Genomic DNA, 16672 nt, shown 5'->3' on the forward strand with positions numbered 1-16672 from the left:
TAAGAAAGTCTAAACCCTAACCCTAATCTAGCCCAAATCCATGTCCAGAGAAAGGCTTAGGATCCCCACAAAGTGTAGACAATTTTTGAGGCATGGCAGGACAGAAATAAAACTTTGGAAAGTGATATTTCAGTGTTACCTGAATATTTTTTCATACACATATGGCAAGGTACACTGCATTGTCATAAAAAGGAAATGTTGTCAAATTTGCACTAAAAGCAAAAGCGTGAAGCTGATTTCAATGTAGACAATTTGTGATTGCATGGCTGTATTTTAGGACAGAAATGAAATTTAGGAAAAGTGATATTTCAATGTCATCTGAACAGTTTTTTTCTTACAAATATGTCTATACACTGCATTGCCCTAAAATGGAATGTTGCTTCAAATGCCCTAAAATCAAAACTTTGATAGAAAGTCATCATAATATTCAAACTCTTGCATTTGGCATTGAACACACAGGCATATTAATAAATTAAGCCAGCATTTATTGTGTTTTGCTGACTGTCAGCCTAGGTAAGCCTGAAACTAGGCTCACTGAGAAAACCATTTAACAAGACATTGTTTATTACAGTCAAGATTTTACAATTGTTGATACATGCATTCTGGTTTGACGATGTTTCTTCGTCATACCCAACTAAAATTCTCAAAGTTAAAGCAGGGTAGCCATTTGTTTTATAAATGCTACTAGATTTATTAGGTTTGTATCACACATGAAAACATCACTGCAGTGAAGCTTTGTCTTGACTGCTTTGTCATCTGATTCAGCTGACTCCTCCAGTTATTGATAAGAATGATGGTGTTATTTCAAGGTGGTGCACTAACAGAAGAACACCATGTGAAATAGCTACAGGAGTCAACATGAATTAATATGACTGAATTATACACCATAAATAATAGAAACATTGCATACTTTGCTATTTTGGGGACACATTTTAACAATACCAATGAGAATGTTTTTGGAGTTACGGTCTAGAATGTGTTATACTTGATTCTATCAATCCTTGAAGTACCAGATCATTGACAATATACTGAAATACACTGAAAAGACTAATCTCCGCCACATGTTTCGTTCTATGTCTCTGTGTTAATCAGTATGAGGTAAAAGACCAACAGGCACCCTGGAAAGACTCAAGCTACTGGCCAGAGCTGGTAGTGGACACCAGGCCCTGCAGCTCTGCAGTCAGTGAAGTGCAGATACCTTTCAATACTGCTCACCCAAGCACAAGTGCTGGAAATTCCTGAATAGTGAGCAGACAATGGAACTATACTCCTATGATTTGAAGAAAATCAAAATACTAGAGCAAGAAAAACTAGATTTAACAACAGAAAATTGGCTATCGCACTGATCAAATGGGGCAAAAAACAAATCAAGATCATACATTTACAAAGCAAAAAAATATCACAAAGCAGGTAATGAAGGGTATTGATATGTGTATAACAATACAATTCCACATTTAACTGAATAGATTTAATTCTTAAATGTGCACATGTACATTCATTTTGTATTCAAAGTTCATCACTGTAATCACAAAGCAAGTCACTGTTATGCTTCTGCTGATGTCACGGAATCTATGATGTCATCAAGCTGCACTAAGTTCCAAAGAAAATCCATCCAGCAGTCAGTGCAGGTATCTTGCTAAGGTGACACAATGCCAGGAGTTCTCTGCTGCTGGCCAAACTGCCTAAAACCAAATGGCCACAAAGAGGGAAAGAAGAAGAAGAAGAAAAGAGTGAAACAGAAAGACTGTAAAGAAAGTCCAGCAAGGTCTGACCAACATGAACAGACCGTGAATTTCAGTGAGAGAGATGAAGCAAATGAGGAAGCCAGCCAGAAACATCAGCTGATGGAGAACAATCTTAAGCACAATGGACAGACAACAGACACTGTGAAGACAGAGGAAGAGGCAAAAGACACAATCACATCAGACACATTGACAGTGAATAGAGAGCAGGTTATGATGAATGAGGAAGTGAAAATGGACACCATCAGTGAACAGAAGGAAGAGAGAGGAACAGTCAATCAGATTGAGGACAATAAAGATGAAACACCAACCCTAGACCAAAAATTGGAAGAAAATCTCAGCATGAACGATGAAATGAAAGACCATCAATTTAAACAACATGAACGGCTGATCGTCCCAAGCAGCATAAAGGAGGAAGGAAAGAGAAATTACAAAGAGGACAAAGACAAAGGAAAAGGTTACAGAGAGCCTGAAGCTCAGGAAGACACAGAAGTAGCAGAAAAGGCAGATGGAGAGAAAGAGAAAAGCAATAGCCCTCAAAGGCATGAGAGGGGAGCTGGAAGCATGATGATCACAGATGACGAGGATGAAGGCAATGCCCCTGCAGAAATGCAGATACTTCTAAGGATGGAGAAGAGTTCCCTCTTTGCCAAGAACAACCCTTCACCTCAAACAGAGAGCTGTGCAGGGGAGACAAATTCTGAAACTGAGACCAAAATCAACTGTCCCAGACCCTGGGAGCCCCTCCCTCAAAGGAAGAGACAGGCCCGTGAGATAAGACAGAAAAACAAACTGCCAACAAATTGGTACGACCCTCCTAGCTCTGACAGCCAGCCACTACCATCAAGAGACACAGTCTGGAGAGAGAGGAAAATCTCCTCTTCTACAAGAGTCGAGGGTCGCCCTGCTTTATATTCCCAGCCCCATCAGAGGACTGAGGATATGAGGAGAGACAGGAGGGATTCGCATCCGCACTCTCTCCCCTTTACACCTCCACAGGACTCCTGGAAAAGGAACAGGGAGGAGAGAGAGATAGCCAGAGGGTCCAGGTTTCCAGAAGGAAACAGAAGGATTTGCTGTGGATTCCAAGGCTACAGCTATCAGAGACAGCAGGATGTGTCCAGGAGACAGACACAGTCTTACCATCCAGGTGAGGCCAGAATCCCCTACCATACACACGTTGCAGCCAGGAAACAGAACAAGTGGGAGAATGAACAGAAATTCCCCCAAATCAGGCAGAACAGGGAAGAAACTTCAGAGAAGCAGAGGGGATGTGAGAGGAGGAGGCCTCGACTGGCTTTCCTCCAGACAGGATCAGAAGCTGAAGAAGAGCCTGTCCATCCACAAGCTCCCCCCAAAAGACAGGCCTGTGCAAGGCAGTGGGAACAGAGAGTCCAAGTACAAGGAGCCGGTCAAAATCCACAGGACCTGCTGTGCAAGAAAATATGGACCCTCATGGGCTATGGCCACAGGAACAAGTAACTTGTTGAATGAATGTTCTCTCTGAACTCTGACTTAACAAAAAAAGAGAGCCATAGGAGAAAGTATTTATACCACCTTTACAGCAACAAAATTCTGTTGTGTTAATTACTTTTGAGAAAATAAATGGGTATTATTGAATTAACCTTTGCAAGTGTATTTATTAAAATACTATAGGTAAGAGGATGGTATCCTAAGTGTTTGAGACTGCTTGGTCTTTTTAAGCCAATGTTTTATAATTGGTGTTGAATCAAGAATACAATAATGGCAGCTTATAACATTTTCTATCTAGGGGTTAAGTATATTAAGAGAAGGATTAATAATGATAGAACCGACTTTTGCAGTGTACAAAGCAGCCTTTCAGTTGAACAGAGAGGATGAGCAGATGTTAATGACATGAACCACCTGACAGTCAATTACTGTAGATGTGGCTGATCAATGTGATGAGTTATGCAATATTACATGTTGACTGCTTGTACATTGTTTATCGAATTGTTGGGATAAAGCTAAGATAACCAGTGTGACTTTGATGATGAATAACATTCAATATTAAACGAACCCATATTAAAATCATTTGAAAGTTGTTATAATGTTAAAAATTACTTATGAAGAATTTGTGTAAAGTTGACTTTAATGATTAATGCAAAATATTTTTGGTGACACCTTTGTCCAAGACATTTTAGATTTCTGAACAAGTGGTTTTCAAAAATGGCATTACATTTAACACATAATGTTCAATAACAACTATCATTACACCCCACGTGAAGTTACCAGAAACAACAACAATTTCCTCTAAAAGATTTCTAGTACAATTTGGGCAGGTTTGCACTATTAATACTGCTGCCTCACTGCACTGTGTTCAGTTCGGGAGTCTGTACACTACACTGCGTTGCCATAAAAAATAAGTTTGCCTAATTTGCCCTAAAACCAAAAGTTTGGAAGAAAGTGATTATACTTTTCAAAGTCCTGCATTTGGCATTGAATGCACAGGCAGATTGACTCATGAGACCACAATGGATTGGGTATTCCTGACTCTTACCCTATTTACACCTGAAAGCATGCTCATTGAGAACCATTCAACACAAAATTTCCAATAACAGAATACTTGATAAAAAATAGAATTTTACCATTGTTGATACATACTCATTGGTCTGGATTGGTGGCTTAGTCATTTCCGACTAATATTCTAATTCGGTGAAGTATACTGTATGTATCTTCCACTCAAATGATTTTAAAGTTGCATTAAGAAAGTCTAAACCCTAACCCTAATCTAGCCCAAATCCATGTCCAGAGAAAGGCTTAGGATCCCCACAAAGTGTAGACAATTTTTGAGGCATGGCAGGACAGAAATAAAACTTTGGAAAGTGATATTTCAGTGTTACCTGAATATTTTTTCATACACATATGGCAAGGTACACTGCATTGTCATAAAAAGGAAATGTTGTCAAATTTGCACTAAAAGCAAAAGCGTGAAGCTGATTTCAATGTAGACAATTTGTGATTGCATGGCTGTATTTTAGGACAGAAATGAAATTTAGGAAAAGTGATATTTCAATGTCATCTGAACAGTTTTTTTCTTACAAATATGTCTATACACTGCATTTCCCTAAAATGGAATGTTGCTTCAAATGCCCTAAAATCAAAACTTTGATAGAAAGTCATCATAATATTCAAACTCTTGCATTTGGCATTGAACACACAGGCATATTAATAAATTAAGCCAGCATTTATTGTGTTTTGCTGACTGTCAGCCTAGGTAAGCCTGAAACTAGGCTCACTGAGAAAACCATTTAACAAGACATTGTTTATTACAGTCAAGATTTTACAATTGTTGATACATGCATTCTGGTTTGACGATGTTTCTTCGTCATACCCAACTAAAATTCTCAAAGTTAAAGCAGGGTAGCCATTTGTTTTATAAATGCTACTAGATTTATTAGGTTTGTATCACACATGAAAACATCACTGCAGTGAAGCTTTGTCTTGACTGCTTTGTCATCTGATTCAGCTGACGCCTCCAGTTATTGATAAGAATGATGGTGTTATTTCAAGGTGGTGCACTAACAGAAGAACACCATGTGAAATAGCTACAGGAGTCAACATGAATTAATATGACTGAATTATACACCATAAATAATAGAAACATTGCATACTTTGCTATTTTGGGGACACATTTTAACAATACCAATGAGAATGTTTTTGGAGTTACGGTCTAGAATGTGTTATACTTGATTCTATCAATCCTTGAAGTACCAGATCATTGACAATATACTGAAATACACTGAAAAGACTCATCTCCGCCACATGTTTCGTTCTATGTCTCTGTGTTAATCAGTATGAGGTAAAAGACCAACAGGCACCCTGGAAAGACTCAAGCTACTGGCCAGAGCTGGTAGTGGACACCAGGCCCTGCAGCTCTGCAGTCAGTGAAGTGCAGATACCTTTCAATACTGCTCACCCAAGCACAAGTGCTGGAAATTCCTGAATAGTGAGCAGACAATGGAACTATACTCCTATGATTTGAAGAAAATCAAAATACTAGAGCAAGAAAAACTAGATTTAACAACAGAAAATTGGCTATCGCACTGATCAAATGGGGCAAAAAACAAATCAAGATCATACATTTACAAAGCAAAAAAATATCACAAAGCAGGTAATGAAGGGTATTGATATGTGTATAACAATACAATTCCACATTTAACTGAATAGATTTAATTCTTAAATGTGCACATGTACATTCATTTTGTATTCAAAGTTCATCACTGTAATCACAAAGCAAGTCACTGTTATGCTTCTGCTGATGTCACGGAATCTATGATGTCATCAAGCTGCAATAAGTTCCAAAGAAAATCCATCCAGCAGTCAGTGCAGGTATCTTGCTAAGGTGACACAATGCCAGGAGTTCTCTGCTGCTGGCCAAACTGCCTAAAACCAAATGGCCACAAAGAGGGAAAGAAGAAGAAGAAGAAAAGAGTGAAACAGAAAGACTGTAAAGAAAGTCCAGCAAGGTCTGACCAACATGAACAGACCGTGAATTTCAGTGAGAGAGATGAAGCAAATGAGGAAGCCAGCCAGAAACATCAGCTGATGGAGAACAATCTTAAGCACAATGGACAGACAACAGACACTGTGAAGACAGAGGAAGAGGCAAAAGACACAATCACATCAGACACATTGACAGTGAATAGAGAGCAGGTTATGATGAATGAGGAAGTGAAAATGGACACCATCAGTGAACAGAAGGAAGAGAGAGGAACGGTCAATCAGATTGAGGACAATAAAGATGAAACACCAACCCTAGACCAAAAATTGGAAGAAAATCTCAGCATGAACGATGAAATGAAAGACCATCAATTTAAACAACATGAACGGCTGATCGTCCCAAGCAGCATAAAGGAGGAAGGAAAGAGAAATTACAAAGAGGACAAAGACAAAGGAAAAGGTTACAGAGAGCCTGAAGCTCAGGAAGACACAGAAGTAGCAGAAAAGGCAGATGGAGAGAAAGAGAAAAGCAATAGCCCTCAAAGGCATGAGAGGGGAGCTGGAAGCATGATGATCACAGATGACGAGGATGAAGGCAATGCCCCTGCAGAAATGCAGATACTTCTAAGGATGGAGAAGAGTTCCCTCTTTGCCAAGAACAACCCTTCACCTCAAACAGAGAGCTGTGCAGGGGAGACAAATTCTGAAACTGAGACCAAAATCAACTGTCCCAGACCCTGGGAGCCCCTCCCTCAAAGGAAGAGACAGGCCCGTGAGATAAGACAGAAAAACAAACTGCCAACAAATTGGTACGACCCTCCTAGCTCTGACAGCCAGCCACTACCATCAAGAGACACAGTCTGGAGAGAGAGGAAAATCTCCTCTTCTACAAGAGTCGAGGGTCGCCCTGCTTTATATTCCCAGCCCCATCAGAGGACTGAGGATATGAGGAGAGACAGGAGGGATTCGCATCCGCACTCTCTCCCCTTTACACCTCCACAGGACTCCTGGAAAAGGAACAGGGAGGAGAGAGAGATAGCCAGAGGGTCCAGGTTTCCAGAAGGAAACAGAAGGATTTGCTGTGGATTCCAAGGCTACAGCTATCAGAGACAGCAGGATGTGTCCAGGAGACAGACACAGTCTTACCATCCAGGTGAGGCCAGAATCCCCTACCATACACACGTTGCAGCCAGGAAACAGAACAAGTGGGAGAATGAACAGAAATTCCCCCAAATCAGGCAGAACAGGGAAGAAACTTCAGAGAAGCAGAGGGGATGTGAGAGGAGGAGGCCTCGACTGGCTTTCCTCCAGACAGGATCAGAAGCTGAAGAAGAGCCTGTCCATCCACAAGCTCCCCCCAAAAGACAGGCCTGTGCAAGGCAGTGGGAACAGAGAGTCCAAGTACAAGGAGCCGGTCAAAATCCACAGGACCTGCTGTGCAAGAAAATATGGACCCTCATGGGCTATGGCCACAGGAACAAGTAACTTGTTGAATGAATGTTCTCTCTGAACTCTGACTTAACAAAAAAAGAGAGCCATAGGAGAAAGTATTTATACCACCTTTACAGCAACAAAATTCTGTTGTGTTAATTACTTTTGAGAAAATAAATGGGTATTATTGAATTAACCTTTGCAAGTGTATTTATTAAAATACTATAGGTAAGAGGATGGTATCCTAAGTGTTTGAGACTGCTTGGTCTTTTTAAGCCAATGTTTTATAATTGGTGTTGAATCAAGAATACAATAATGGCAGCTTATAACATTTTCTATCTAGGGGTTAAGTATATTAAGAGAAGGATTAATAATGATAGAACCGACTTTTGCAGTGTACAAAGCAGCCTTTCAGTTGAACAGAGAGGATGAGCAGATGTTAATGACATGAACCACCTGACAGTCAATTACTGTAGATGTGGCTGATCAATGTGATGAGTTATGCAATATTACATGTTGACTGCTTGTACATTGTTTATCGAATTGTTGGGATAAAGCTAAGATAACCAGTGTGACTTTGATGATGAATAACATTCAATATTAAACGAACCCATATTAAAATCATTTGAAAGTTGTTATAATGTTAAAAATTACTTATGAAGAATTTGTGTAAAGTTGACTTTAATGATTAATGCAAAATATTTTTGGTGACACCTTTGTCCAAGACATTTTAGATTTCTGAACAAGTGGTTTTCAAAAATGGCATTACATTTAACACATAATGTTCAATAACAACTATCATTACACCCCACGTGAAGTTACCAGAAACAACAACAATTTCCTCTAAAAGATTTCTAGTACAATTTGGGCAGGTTTGCACTATTAATACTGCTGCCTCACTGCACTGTGTTCAGTTCGGGAGTCTGTACACTACACTGCGTTGCCATAAAAAATAAGTTTGCCTAATTTGCCCTAAAACCAAAAGTTTGGAAGAAAGTGATTATACTTTTCAAAGTCCTGCATTTGGCATTGAATGCACAGGCAGATTGACTCATGAGACCACAATGGATTGGGTATTCCTGACTCTTACCCTATTTACACCTGAAAGCATGCTCATTGAGAACCATTCAACACAAAATTTCCAATAACAGAATACTTGATAAAAAATAGAATTTTACCATTGTTGATACATACTCATTGGTCTGGATTGGTGGCTTAGTCATTTCCGACTAATATTCTAATTCGGTGAAGTATACTGTATGTATCTTCCACTCAAATGATTTTAAAGTTGCATTAAGAAAGTCTAAACCCTAACCCTAATCTAGCCCAAATCCATGTCCAGAGAAAGGCTTAGGATCCCCACAAAGTGTAGACAATTTTTGAGGCATGGCAGGACAGAAATAAAACTTTGGAAAGTGATATTTCAGTGTTACCTGAATATTTTTTCATACACATATGGCAAGGTACACTGCATTGTCATAAAAAGGAAATGTTGTCAAATTTGCACTAAAAGCAAAAGCGTGAAGCTGATTTCAATGTAGACAATTTGTGATTGCATGGCTGTATTTTAGGACAGAAATGAAATTTAGGAAAAGTGATATTTCAATGTCATCTGAACAGTTTTTTTCTTACAAATATGTCTATACACTGCAATGCCCTAAAATGGAATGTTGCTTCAAATGCCCTAAAATCAAAACTTTGATAGAAAGTCATCATAATATTCAAACTCTTGCATTTGGCATTGAACACACAGGCATATTAATAAATTAAGCCAGCATTTATTGTGTTTTGCTGACTGTCAGCCTAGGTAAGCCTGAAACTAGGCTCACTGAGAAAACCATTTAACAAGACATTGTTTATTACAGTCAAGATTTTACAATTGTTGATACATGCATTCTGGTTTGACGATGTTTCTTCGTCATACCCAACTAAAATTCTCAAAGTTAAAGCAGGGTAGCCATTTGTTTTATAAATGCTACTAGATTTATTAGGTTTGTATCACACATGAAAACATCACTGCAGTGAAGCTTTGTCTTGACTGCTTTGTCATCTGATTCAGCTGACGCCTCCAGTTATTGATAAGAATGATGGTGTTATTTCAAGGTGGTGCACTAACAGAAGAACACCATGTGAAATAGCTACAGGAGTCAACATGAATTAATATGACTGAATTATACACCATAAATAATAGAAACATTGCATACTTTGCTATTTTGGGGACACATTTTAACAATACCAATGAGAATGTTTTTGGAGTTACGGTCTAGAATGTGTTATACTTGATTCTATCAATCCTTGAAGTACCAGATCATTGACAATATACTGAAATACACTGAAAAGACTCATCTCCGCCACATGTTTCGTTCTATGTCTCTGTGTTAATCAGTATGAGGTAAAAGACCAACAGGCACCCTGGAAAGACTCAAGCTACTGGCCAGAGCTGGTAGTGGACACCAGGCCCTGCAGCTCTGCAGTCAGTGAAGTGCAGATACCTTTCAATACTGCTCACCCAAGCACAAGTGCTGGAAATTCCTGAATAGTGAGCAGACAATGGAACTATACTCCTATGATTTGAAGAAAATCAAAATACTAGAGCAAGAAAAACTAGATTTAACAACAGAAAATTGGCTATCGCACTGATCAAATGGGGCAAAAAACAAATCAAGATCATACATTTACAAAGCAAAAAAATATCACAAAGCAGGTAATGAAGGGTATTGATATGTGTATAACAATACAATTCCACATTTAACTGAATAGATTTAATTCTTAAATGTGCACATGTACATTCATTTTGTATTCAAAGTTCATCACTGTAATCACAAAGCAAGTCACTGTTATGCTTCTGCTGATGTCACGGAATCTATGATGTCATCAAGCTGCACTAAGTTCCAAAGAAAATCCATCCAGCAGTCAGTGCAGGTATCTTGCTAAGGTGACACAATGCCAGGAGTTCTCTGCTGCTGGCCAAACTGCCTAAAACCAAATGGCCACAAAGAGGGAAAGAAGAAGAAGAAGAAAAGAGTGAAACAGAAAGACTGTAAAGAAAGTCCAGCAAGGTCTGACCAACATGAACAGACCGTGAATTTCAGTGAGAGAGATGAAGCAAATGAGGAAGCCAGCCAGAAACATCAGCTGATGGAGAACAATCTTAAGCACAATGGACAGACAACAGACACTGTGAAGACAGAGGAAGAGGCAAAAGACACAATCACATCAGACACATTGACAGTGAATAGAGAGCAGGTTATGATGAATGAGGAAGTGAAAATGGACACCATCAGTGAACAGAAGGAAGAGAGAGGAACGGTCAATCAGATTGAGGACAATAAAGATGAAACACCAACCCTAGACCAAAAATTGGAAGAAAATCTCAGCATGAACGATGAAATGAAAGACCATCAATTTAAACAACATGAACGGCTGATCGTCCCAAGCAGCATAAAGGAGGAAGGAAAGAGAAATTACAAAGAGGACAAAGACAAAGGAAAAGGTTACAGAGAGCCTGAAGCTCAGGAAGACACAGAAGTAGCAGAAAAGGCAGATGGAGAGAAAGAGAAAAGCAATAGCCCTCAAAGGCATGAGAGGGGAGCTGGAAGCATGATGATCACAGATGACGAGGATGAAGGCAATGCCCCTGCAGAAATGCAGATACTTCTAAGGATGGAGAAGAGTTCCCTCTTTGCCAAGAACAACCCTTCACCTCAAACAGAGAGCTGTGCAGGGGAGACAAATTCTGAAACTGAGACCAAAATCAACTGTCCCAGACCCTGGGAGCCCCTCCCTCAAAGGAAGAGACAGGCCCGTGAGATAAGACAGAAAAACAAACTGCCAACAAATTGGTACGACCCTCCTAGCTCTGACAGCCAGCCACTACCATCAAGAGACACAGTCTGGAGAGAGAGGAAAATCTCCTCTTCTACAAGAGTCGAGGGTCGCCCTGCTTTATATTCCCAGCCCCATCAGAGGACTGAGGATATGAGGAGAGACAGGAGGGATTCGCATCCGCACTCTCTCCCCTTTACACCTCCACAGGACTCCTGGAAAAGGAACAGGGAGGAGAGAGAGATAGCCAGAGGGTCCAGGTTTCCAGAAGGAAACAGAAGGATTTGCTGTGGATTCCAAGGCTACAGCTATCAGAGACAGCAGGATGTGTCCAGGAGACAGACACAGTCTTACCATCCAGGTGAGGCCAGAATCCCCTACCATACACACGTTGCAGCCAGGAAACAGAACAAGTGGGAGAATGAACAGAAATTCCCCCAAATCAGGCAGAACAGGGAAGAAACTTCAGAGAAGCAGAGGGGATGTGAGAGGAGGAGGCCTCGACTGGCTTTCCTCCAGACAGGATCAGAAGCTGAAGAAGAGCCTGTCCATCCACAAGCTCCCCCCAAAAGACAGGCCTGTGCAAGGCAGTGGGAACAGAGAGTCCAAGTACAAGGAGCCGGTCAAAATCCACAGGACCTGCTGTGCAAGAAAATATGGACCCTCATGGGCTATGGCCACAGGAACAAGTAACTTGTTGAATGAATGTTCTCTCTGAACTCTGACTTAACAAAAAAAGAGAGCCATAGGAGAAAGTATTTATACCACCTTTACAGCAACAAAATTCTGTTGTGTTAATTACTTTTGAGAAAATAAATGGGTATTATTGAATTAACCTTTGCAAGTGTATTTATTAAAATACTATAGGTAAGAGGATGGTATCCTAAGTGTTTGAGACTGCTTGGTCTTTTTAAGCCAATGTTTTATAATTGGTGTTGAATCAAGAATACAATAATGGCAGCTTATAACATTTTCTATCTAGGGGTTAAGTATATTAAGAGAAGGATTAATAATGATAGAACCGACTTTTGCAGTGTACAAAGCAGCCTTTCAGTTGAACAGAGAGGATGAGCAGATGTTAATGACATGAACCACCTGACAGTCAATTACTGTAGATGTGGCTGATCAATGTGATGAGTTATGCAATATTACATGTTGACTGCTTGTACATTGTTTATCGAATTGTTGGGATAAAGCTAAGATAACCAGTGTGACTTTGATGATGAATAACATTCAATATTAAACGAACCCATATTAAAATCATTTGAAAGTTGTTATAATGTTAAAAATTACTTATGAAGAATTTGTGTAAAGTTGACTTTAATGATTAATGCAAAATATTTTTGGTGACACCTTTGTCCAAGACATTTTAGATTTCTGAACAAGTGGTTTTCAAAAATGGCATTACATTTAACACATAATGTTCAATAACAACTATCATTACACCCCACGTGAAGTTACCAGAAACAACAACAATTTCCTCTAAAAGATTTCTAGTACAATTTGGGCAGGTTTGCACTATTAATACTGCTGCCTCACTGCACTGTGTTCAGTTCGGGAGTCTGTACACTACACTGCGTTGCCATAAAAAATAAGTTTGCCTAATTTGCCCTAAAACCAAAAGTTTGGAAGAAAGTGATTATACTTTTCAAAGTCCTGCATTTGGCATTGAATGCACAGGCAGATTGACTCATGAGACCACAATGGATTGGGTATTCCTGACTCTTACCCTATTTACACCTGAAAGCATGCTCATTGAGAACCATTCAACACAAAATTTCCAATAACAGAATACTTGATAAAAAATAGAATTTTACCATTGTTGATACATACTCATTGGTCTGGATTGGTGGCTTAGTCATTTCCGACTAATATTCTAATTCGGTGAAGTATACTGTATGTATCTTCCACTCAAATGATTTTAAAGTTGCATTAAGAAAGTCTAAACCCTAACCCTAATCTAGCCCAAATCCATGTCCAGAGAAAGGCTTAGGATCCCCACAAAGTGTAGACAATTTTTGAGGCATGGCAGGACAGAAATAAAACTTTGGAAAGTGATATTTCAGTGTTACCTGAATATTTTTTCATACACATATGGCAAGGTACACTGCATTGTCATAAAAAGGAAATGTTGTCAAATTTGCACTAAAAGCAAAAGCGTGAAGCTGATTTCAATGTAGACAATTTGTGATTGCATGGCTGTATTTTAGGACAGAAATGAAATTTAGGAAAAGTGATATTTCAATGTCATCTGAACAGTTTTTTTCTTACAAATATGTCTATACACTGCAATGCCCTAAAATGGAATGTTGCTTCAAATGCCCTAAAATCAAAACTTTGATAGAAAGTCATCATAATATTCAAACTCTTGCATTTGGCATTGAACACACAGGCATATTAATAAATTAAGCCAGCATTTATTGTGTTTTGCTGACTGTCAGCCTAGGTAAGCCTGAAACTAGGCTCACTGAGAAAACCATTTAACAAGACATTGTTTATTACAGTCAAGATTTTACAATTGTTGATACATGCATTCTGGTTTGACGATGTTTCTTCGTCATACCCAACTAAAATTCTCAAAGTTAAAGCAGGGTAGCCATTTGTTTTATAAATGCTACTAGATTTATTAGGTTTGTATCACACATGAAAACATCACTGCAGTGAAGCTTTGTCTTGACTGCTTTGTCATCTGATTCAGCTGACGCCTCCAGTTATTGATAAGAATGATGGTGTTATTTCAAGGTGGTGCACTAACAGAAGAACACCATGTGAAATAGCTACAGGAGTCAACATGAATTAATATGACTGAATTATACACCATAAATAATAGAAACATTGCATACTTTGCTATTTTGGGGACACATTTTAACAATACCAATGAGAATGTTTTTGGAGTTACGGTCTAGAATGTGTTATACTTGATTCTATCAATCCTTGAAGTACCAGATCATTGACAATATACTGAAATACACTGAAAAGACTCATCTCCGCCACATGTTTCGTTCTATGTCTCTGTGTTAATCAGTATGAGGTAAAAGACCAACAGGCACCCTGGAAAGACTCAAGCTACTGGCCAGAGCTGGTAGTGGACACCAGGCCCTGCAGCTCTGCAGTCAGTGAAGTGCAGATACCTTTCAATACTGCTCACCCAAGCACAAGTGCTGGAAATTCCTGAATAGTGAGCAGACAATGGAACTATACTCCTATGATTTGAAGAAAATCAAAATACTAGAGCAAGAAAAACTAGATTTAACAACAGAAAATTGGCTATCGCACTGATCAAATGGGGCAAAAAACAAATCAAGATCATACATTTACAAAGCAAAAAAATATCACAAAGCAGGTAATGAAGGGTATTGATATGTGTATAACAATACAATTCCACATTTAACTGAATAGATTTAATTCTTAAATGTGCACATGTACATTCATTTTGTATTCAAAGTTCATCACTGTAATCACAAAGCAAGTCACTGTTATGCTTCTGCTGATGTCACGGAATCTATGATGTCATCAAGCTGCACTAAGTTCCAAAGAAAATCCATCCAGCAGTCAGTGCAGGTATCTTGCTAAGGTGACACAATGCCAGGAGTTCTCTGCTGCTGGCCAAACTGCCTAAAACCAAATGGCCACAAAGAGGGAAAGAAGAAGAAGAAGAAAAGAGTGAAACAGAAAGACTGTAAAGAAAGTCCAGCAAGGTCTGACCAACATGAACAGACCGTGAATTTCAGTGAGAGAGATGAAGCAAATGAGGAAGCCAGCCAGAAACATCAGCTGATGGAGAACAATCTTAAGCACAATGGACAGACAACAGACACTGTGAAGACAGAGGAAGAGGCAAAAGACACAATCACATCAGACACATTGACAGTGAATAGAGAGCAGGTTATGATGAATGAGGAAGTGAAAATGGACACCATCAGTGAACAGAAGGAAGAGAGAGGAACGGTCAATCAGATTGAGGACAATAAAGATGAAACACCAACCCTAGACCAAAAATTGGAAGAAAATCTCAGCATGAACGATGAAATGAAAGACCATCAATTTAAACAACATGAACGGCTGATCGTCCCAAGCAGCATAAAGGAGGAAGGAAAGAGAAATTACAAAGAGGACAAAGACAAAGGAAAAGGTTACAGAGAGCCTGAAGCTCAGGAAGACACAGAAGTAGCAGAAAAGGCAGATGGAGAGAAAGAGAAAAGCAATAGCCCTCAAAGGCATGAGAGGGGAGCTGGAAGCATGATGATCACAGATGACGAGGATGAAGGCAATGCCCCTGCAGAAATGCAGATACTTCTAAGGATGGAGAAGAGTTCCCTCTTTGCCAAGAACAACCCTTCACCTCAAACAGAGAGCTGTGCAGGGGAGACAAATTCTGAAACTGAGACCAAAATCAACTGTCCCAGACCCTGGGAGCCCCTCCCTCAAAGGAAGAGACAGGCCCGTGAGATAAGACAGAAAAACAAACTGCCAACAAATTGGTACGACCCTCCTAGCTCTGACAGCCAGCCACTACCATCAAGAGACACAGTCTGGAGAGAGAGGAAAATCTCCTCTTCTACAAGAGTCGAGGGTCGCCCTGCTTTATATTCCCAGCCCCATCAGAGGACTGAGGATATGAGGAGAGACAGGAGGGATTCGCATCCGCACTCTCTCCCCTTTACACCTCCACAGGACTCCTGGAAAAGGAACAGGGAGGAGAGAGAGATAGCCAGAGGGTCCAGGTTTCCAGAAGGAAACAGAAGGATTTGCTGTGGATTCCAAGGCTACAGCTATCAGAGACAGCAGGATGTGTCCAGGAGACAGACACAGTCTTACCATCCAGGTGAGGCCAGAATCCCCTACCATACACACGTTGCAGCCAGGAAACAGAACAAGTGGGAGAATGAACAGAAATTCCCCCAAATCAGGCAGAACAGGGAAGAAACTTCAGAGAAGCAGAGGGGATGTGAGAGGAGGAGGCCTCGACTGGCTTTCCTCCAGACAGGATCAGAAGCTGAAGAAGAGCATGTCCATCCACAAGCTCCCCCCAAAAGACAGGCCTGTGCAAGGCAGTGGGAACAGAGAGTCCAAGTACAAGGAGCCGGTCAAAATCCACAGGACCTGCTGTGCAAGAAAATATGGACCCTCATGGGCTATGGCCACAGGAACAAGTAACTTGTTGAATGAATGTTCTCTCTGAACTCTGACTTAACAAAAAAAGAGAGCCATAG

The 16672-nt window shown here is 39.9% G+C and overlaps 4 protein-coding genes across 4 annotated transcripts; all 4 read left to right on the forward strand.

Moving 5' to 3' along the window:
• Positions 1 to 1649: 1649 nt before the first annotated feature.
• On the forward strand, positions 1650 to 3224 carry LOC138241086 (uncharacterized). Its single transcript, XM_069193833.1, has one exon. The coding sequence runs from the start codon at positions 1650 to 1652 to the stop codon at positions 3222 to 3224; it is 1575 nt and encodes a 524-aa protein (XP_069049934.1).
• Positions 3225 to 6113: 2889 nt separating this feature from the next.
• On the forward strand, positions 6114 to 7688 carry LOC138241087 (uncharacterized). The gene has a single exon (XM_069193834.1). The coding sequence runs from the start codon at positions 6114 to 6116 to the stop codon at positions 7686 to 7688; it is 1575 nt and encodes a 524-aa protein (XP_069049935.1).
• A 2889-nt stretch (positions 7689 to 10577) lies between these two features.
• On the forward strand, positions 10578 to 12152 carry LOC138241088 (uncharacterized). The gene has a single exon (XM_069193835.1). The coding sequence runs from the start codon at positions 10578 to 10580 to the stop codon at positions 12150 to 12152; it is 1575 nt and encodes a 524-aa protein (XP_069049936.1).
• A 2889-nt stretch (positions 12153 to 15041) lies between these two features.
• On the forward strand, positions 15042 to 16616 carry LOC138241089 (uncharacterized). Its single transcript, XM_069193836.1, has one exon. The coding sequence runs from the start codon at positions 15042 to 15044 to the stop codon at positions 16614 to 16616; it is 1575 nt and encodes a 524-aa protein (XP_069049937.1).
• The last annotated feature ends 56 nt before the right edge of the window (positions 16617 to 16672 follow it).

This window comes from Lepisosteus oculatus, chromosome 8 (genome assembly GCF_040954835.1).
Source record: "Lepisosteus oculatus isolate fLepOcu1 chromosome 8, fLepOcu1.hap2, whole genome shotgun sequence".
Lineage (NCBI taxonomy): Eukaryota > Metazoa > Chordata > Actinopteri > Semionotiformes > Lepisosteidae > Lepisosteus > Lepisosteus oculatus.

Coding starts and splice junctions, on each gene's coding strand:
- LOC138241086 (XM_069193833.1), top strand. CDS start 1,650: ATGCCAGGAGTTCTCTGCTGCTGGCCAAACTGCCTAAAACCAAATGGC.
- LOC138241087 (XM_069193834.1), top strand. CDS start 6,114: ATGCCAGGAGTTCTCTGCTGCTGGCCAAACTGCCTAAAACCAAATGGC.
- LOC138241088 (XM_069193835.1), top strand. CDS start 10,578: ATGCCAGGAGTTCTCTGCTGCTGGCCAAACTGCCTAAAACCAAATGGC.
- LOC138241089 (XM_069193836.1), top strand. CDS start 15,042: ATGCCAGGAGTTCTCTGCTGCTGGCCAAACTGCCTAAAACCAAATGGC.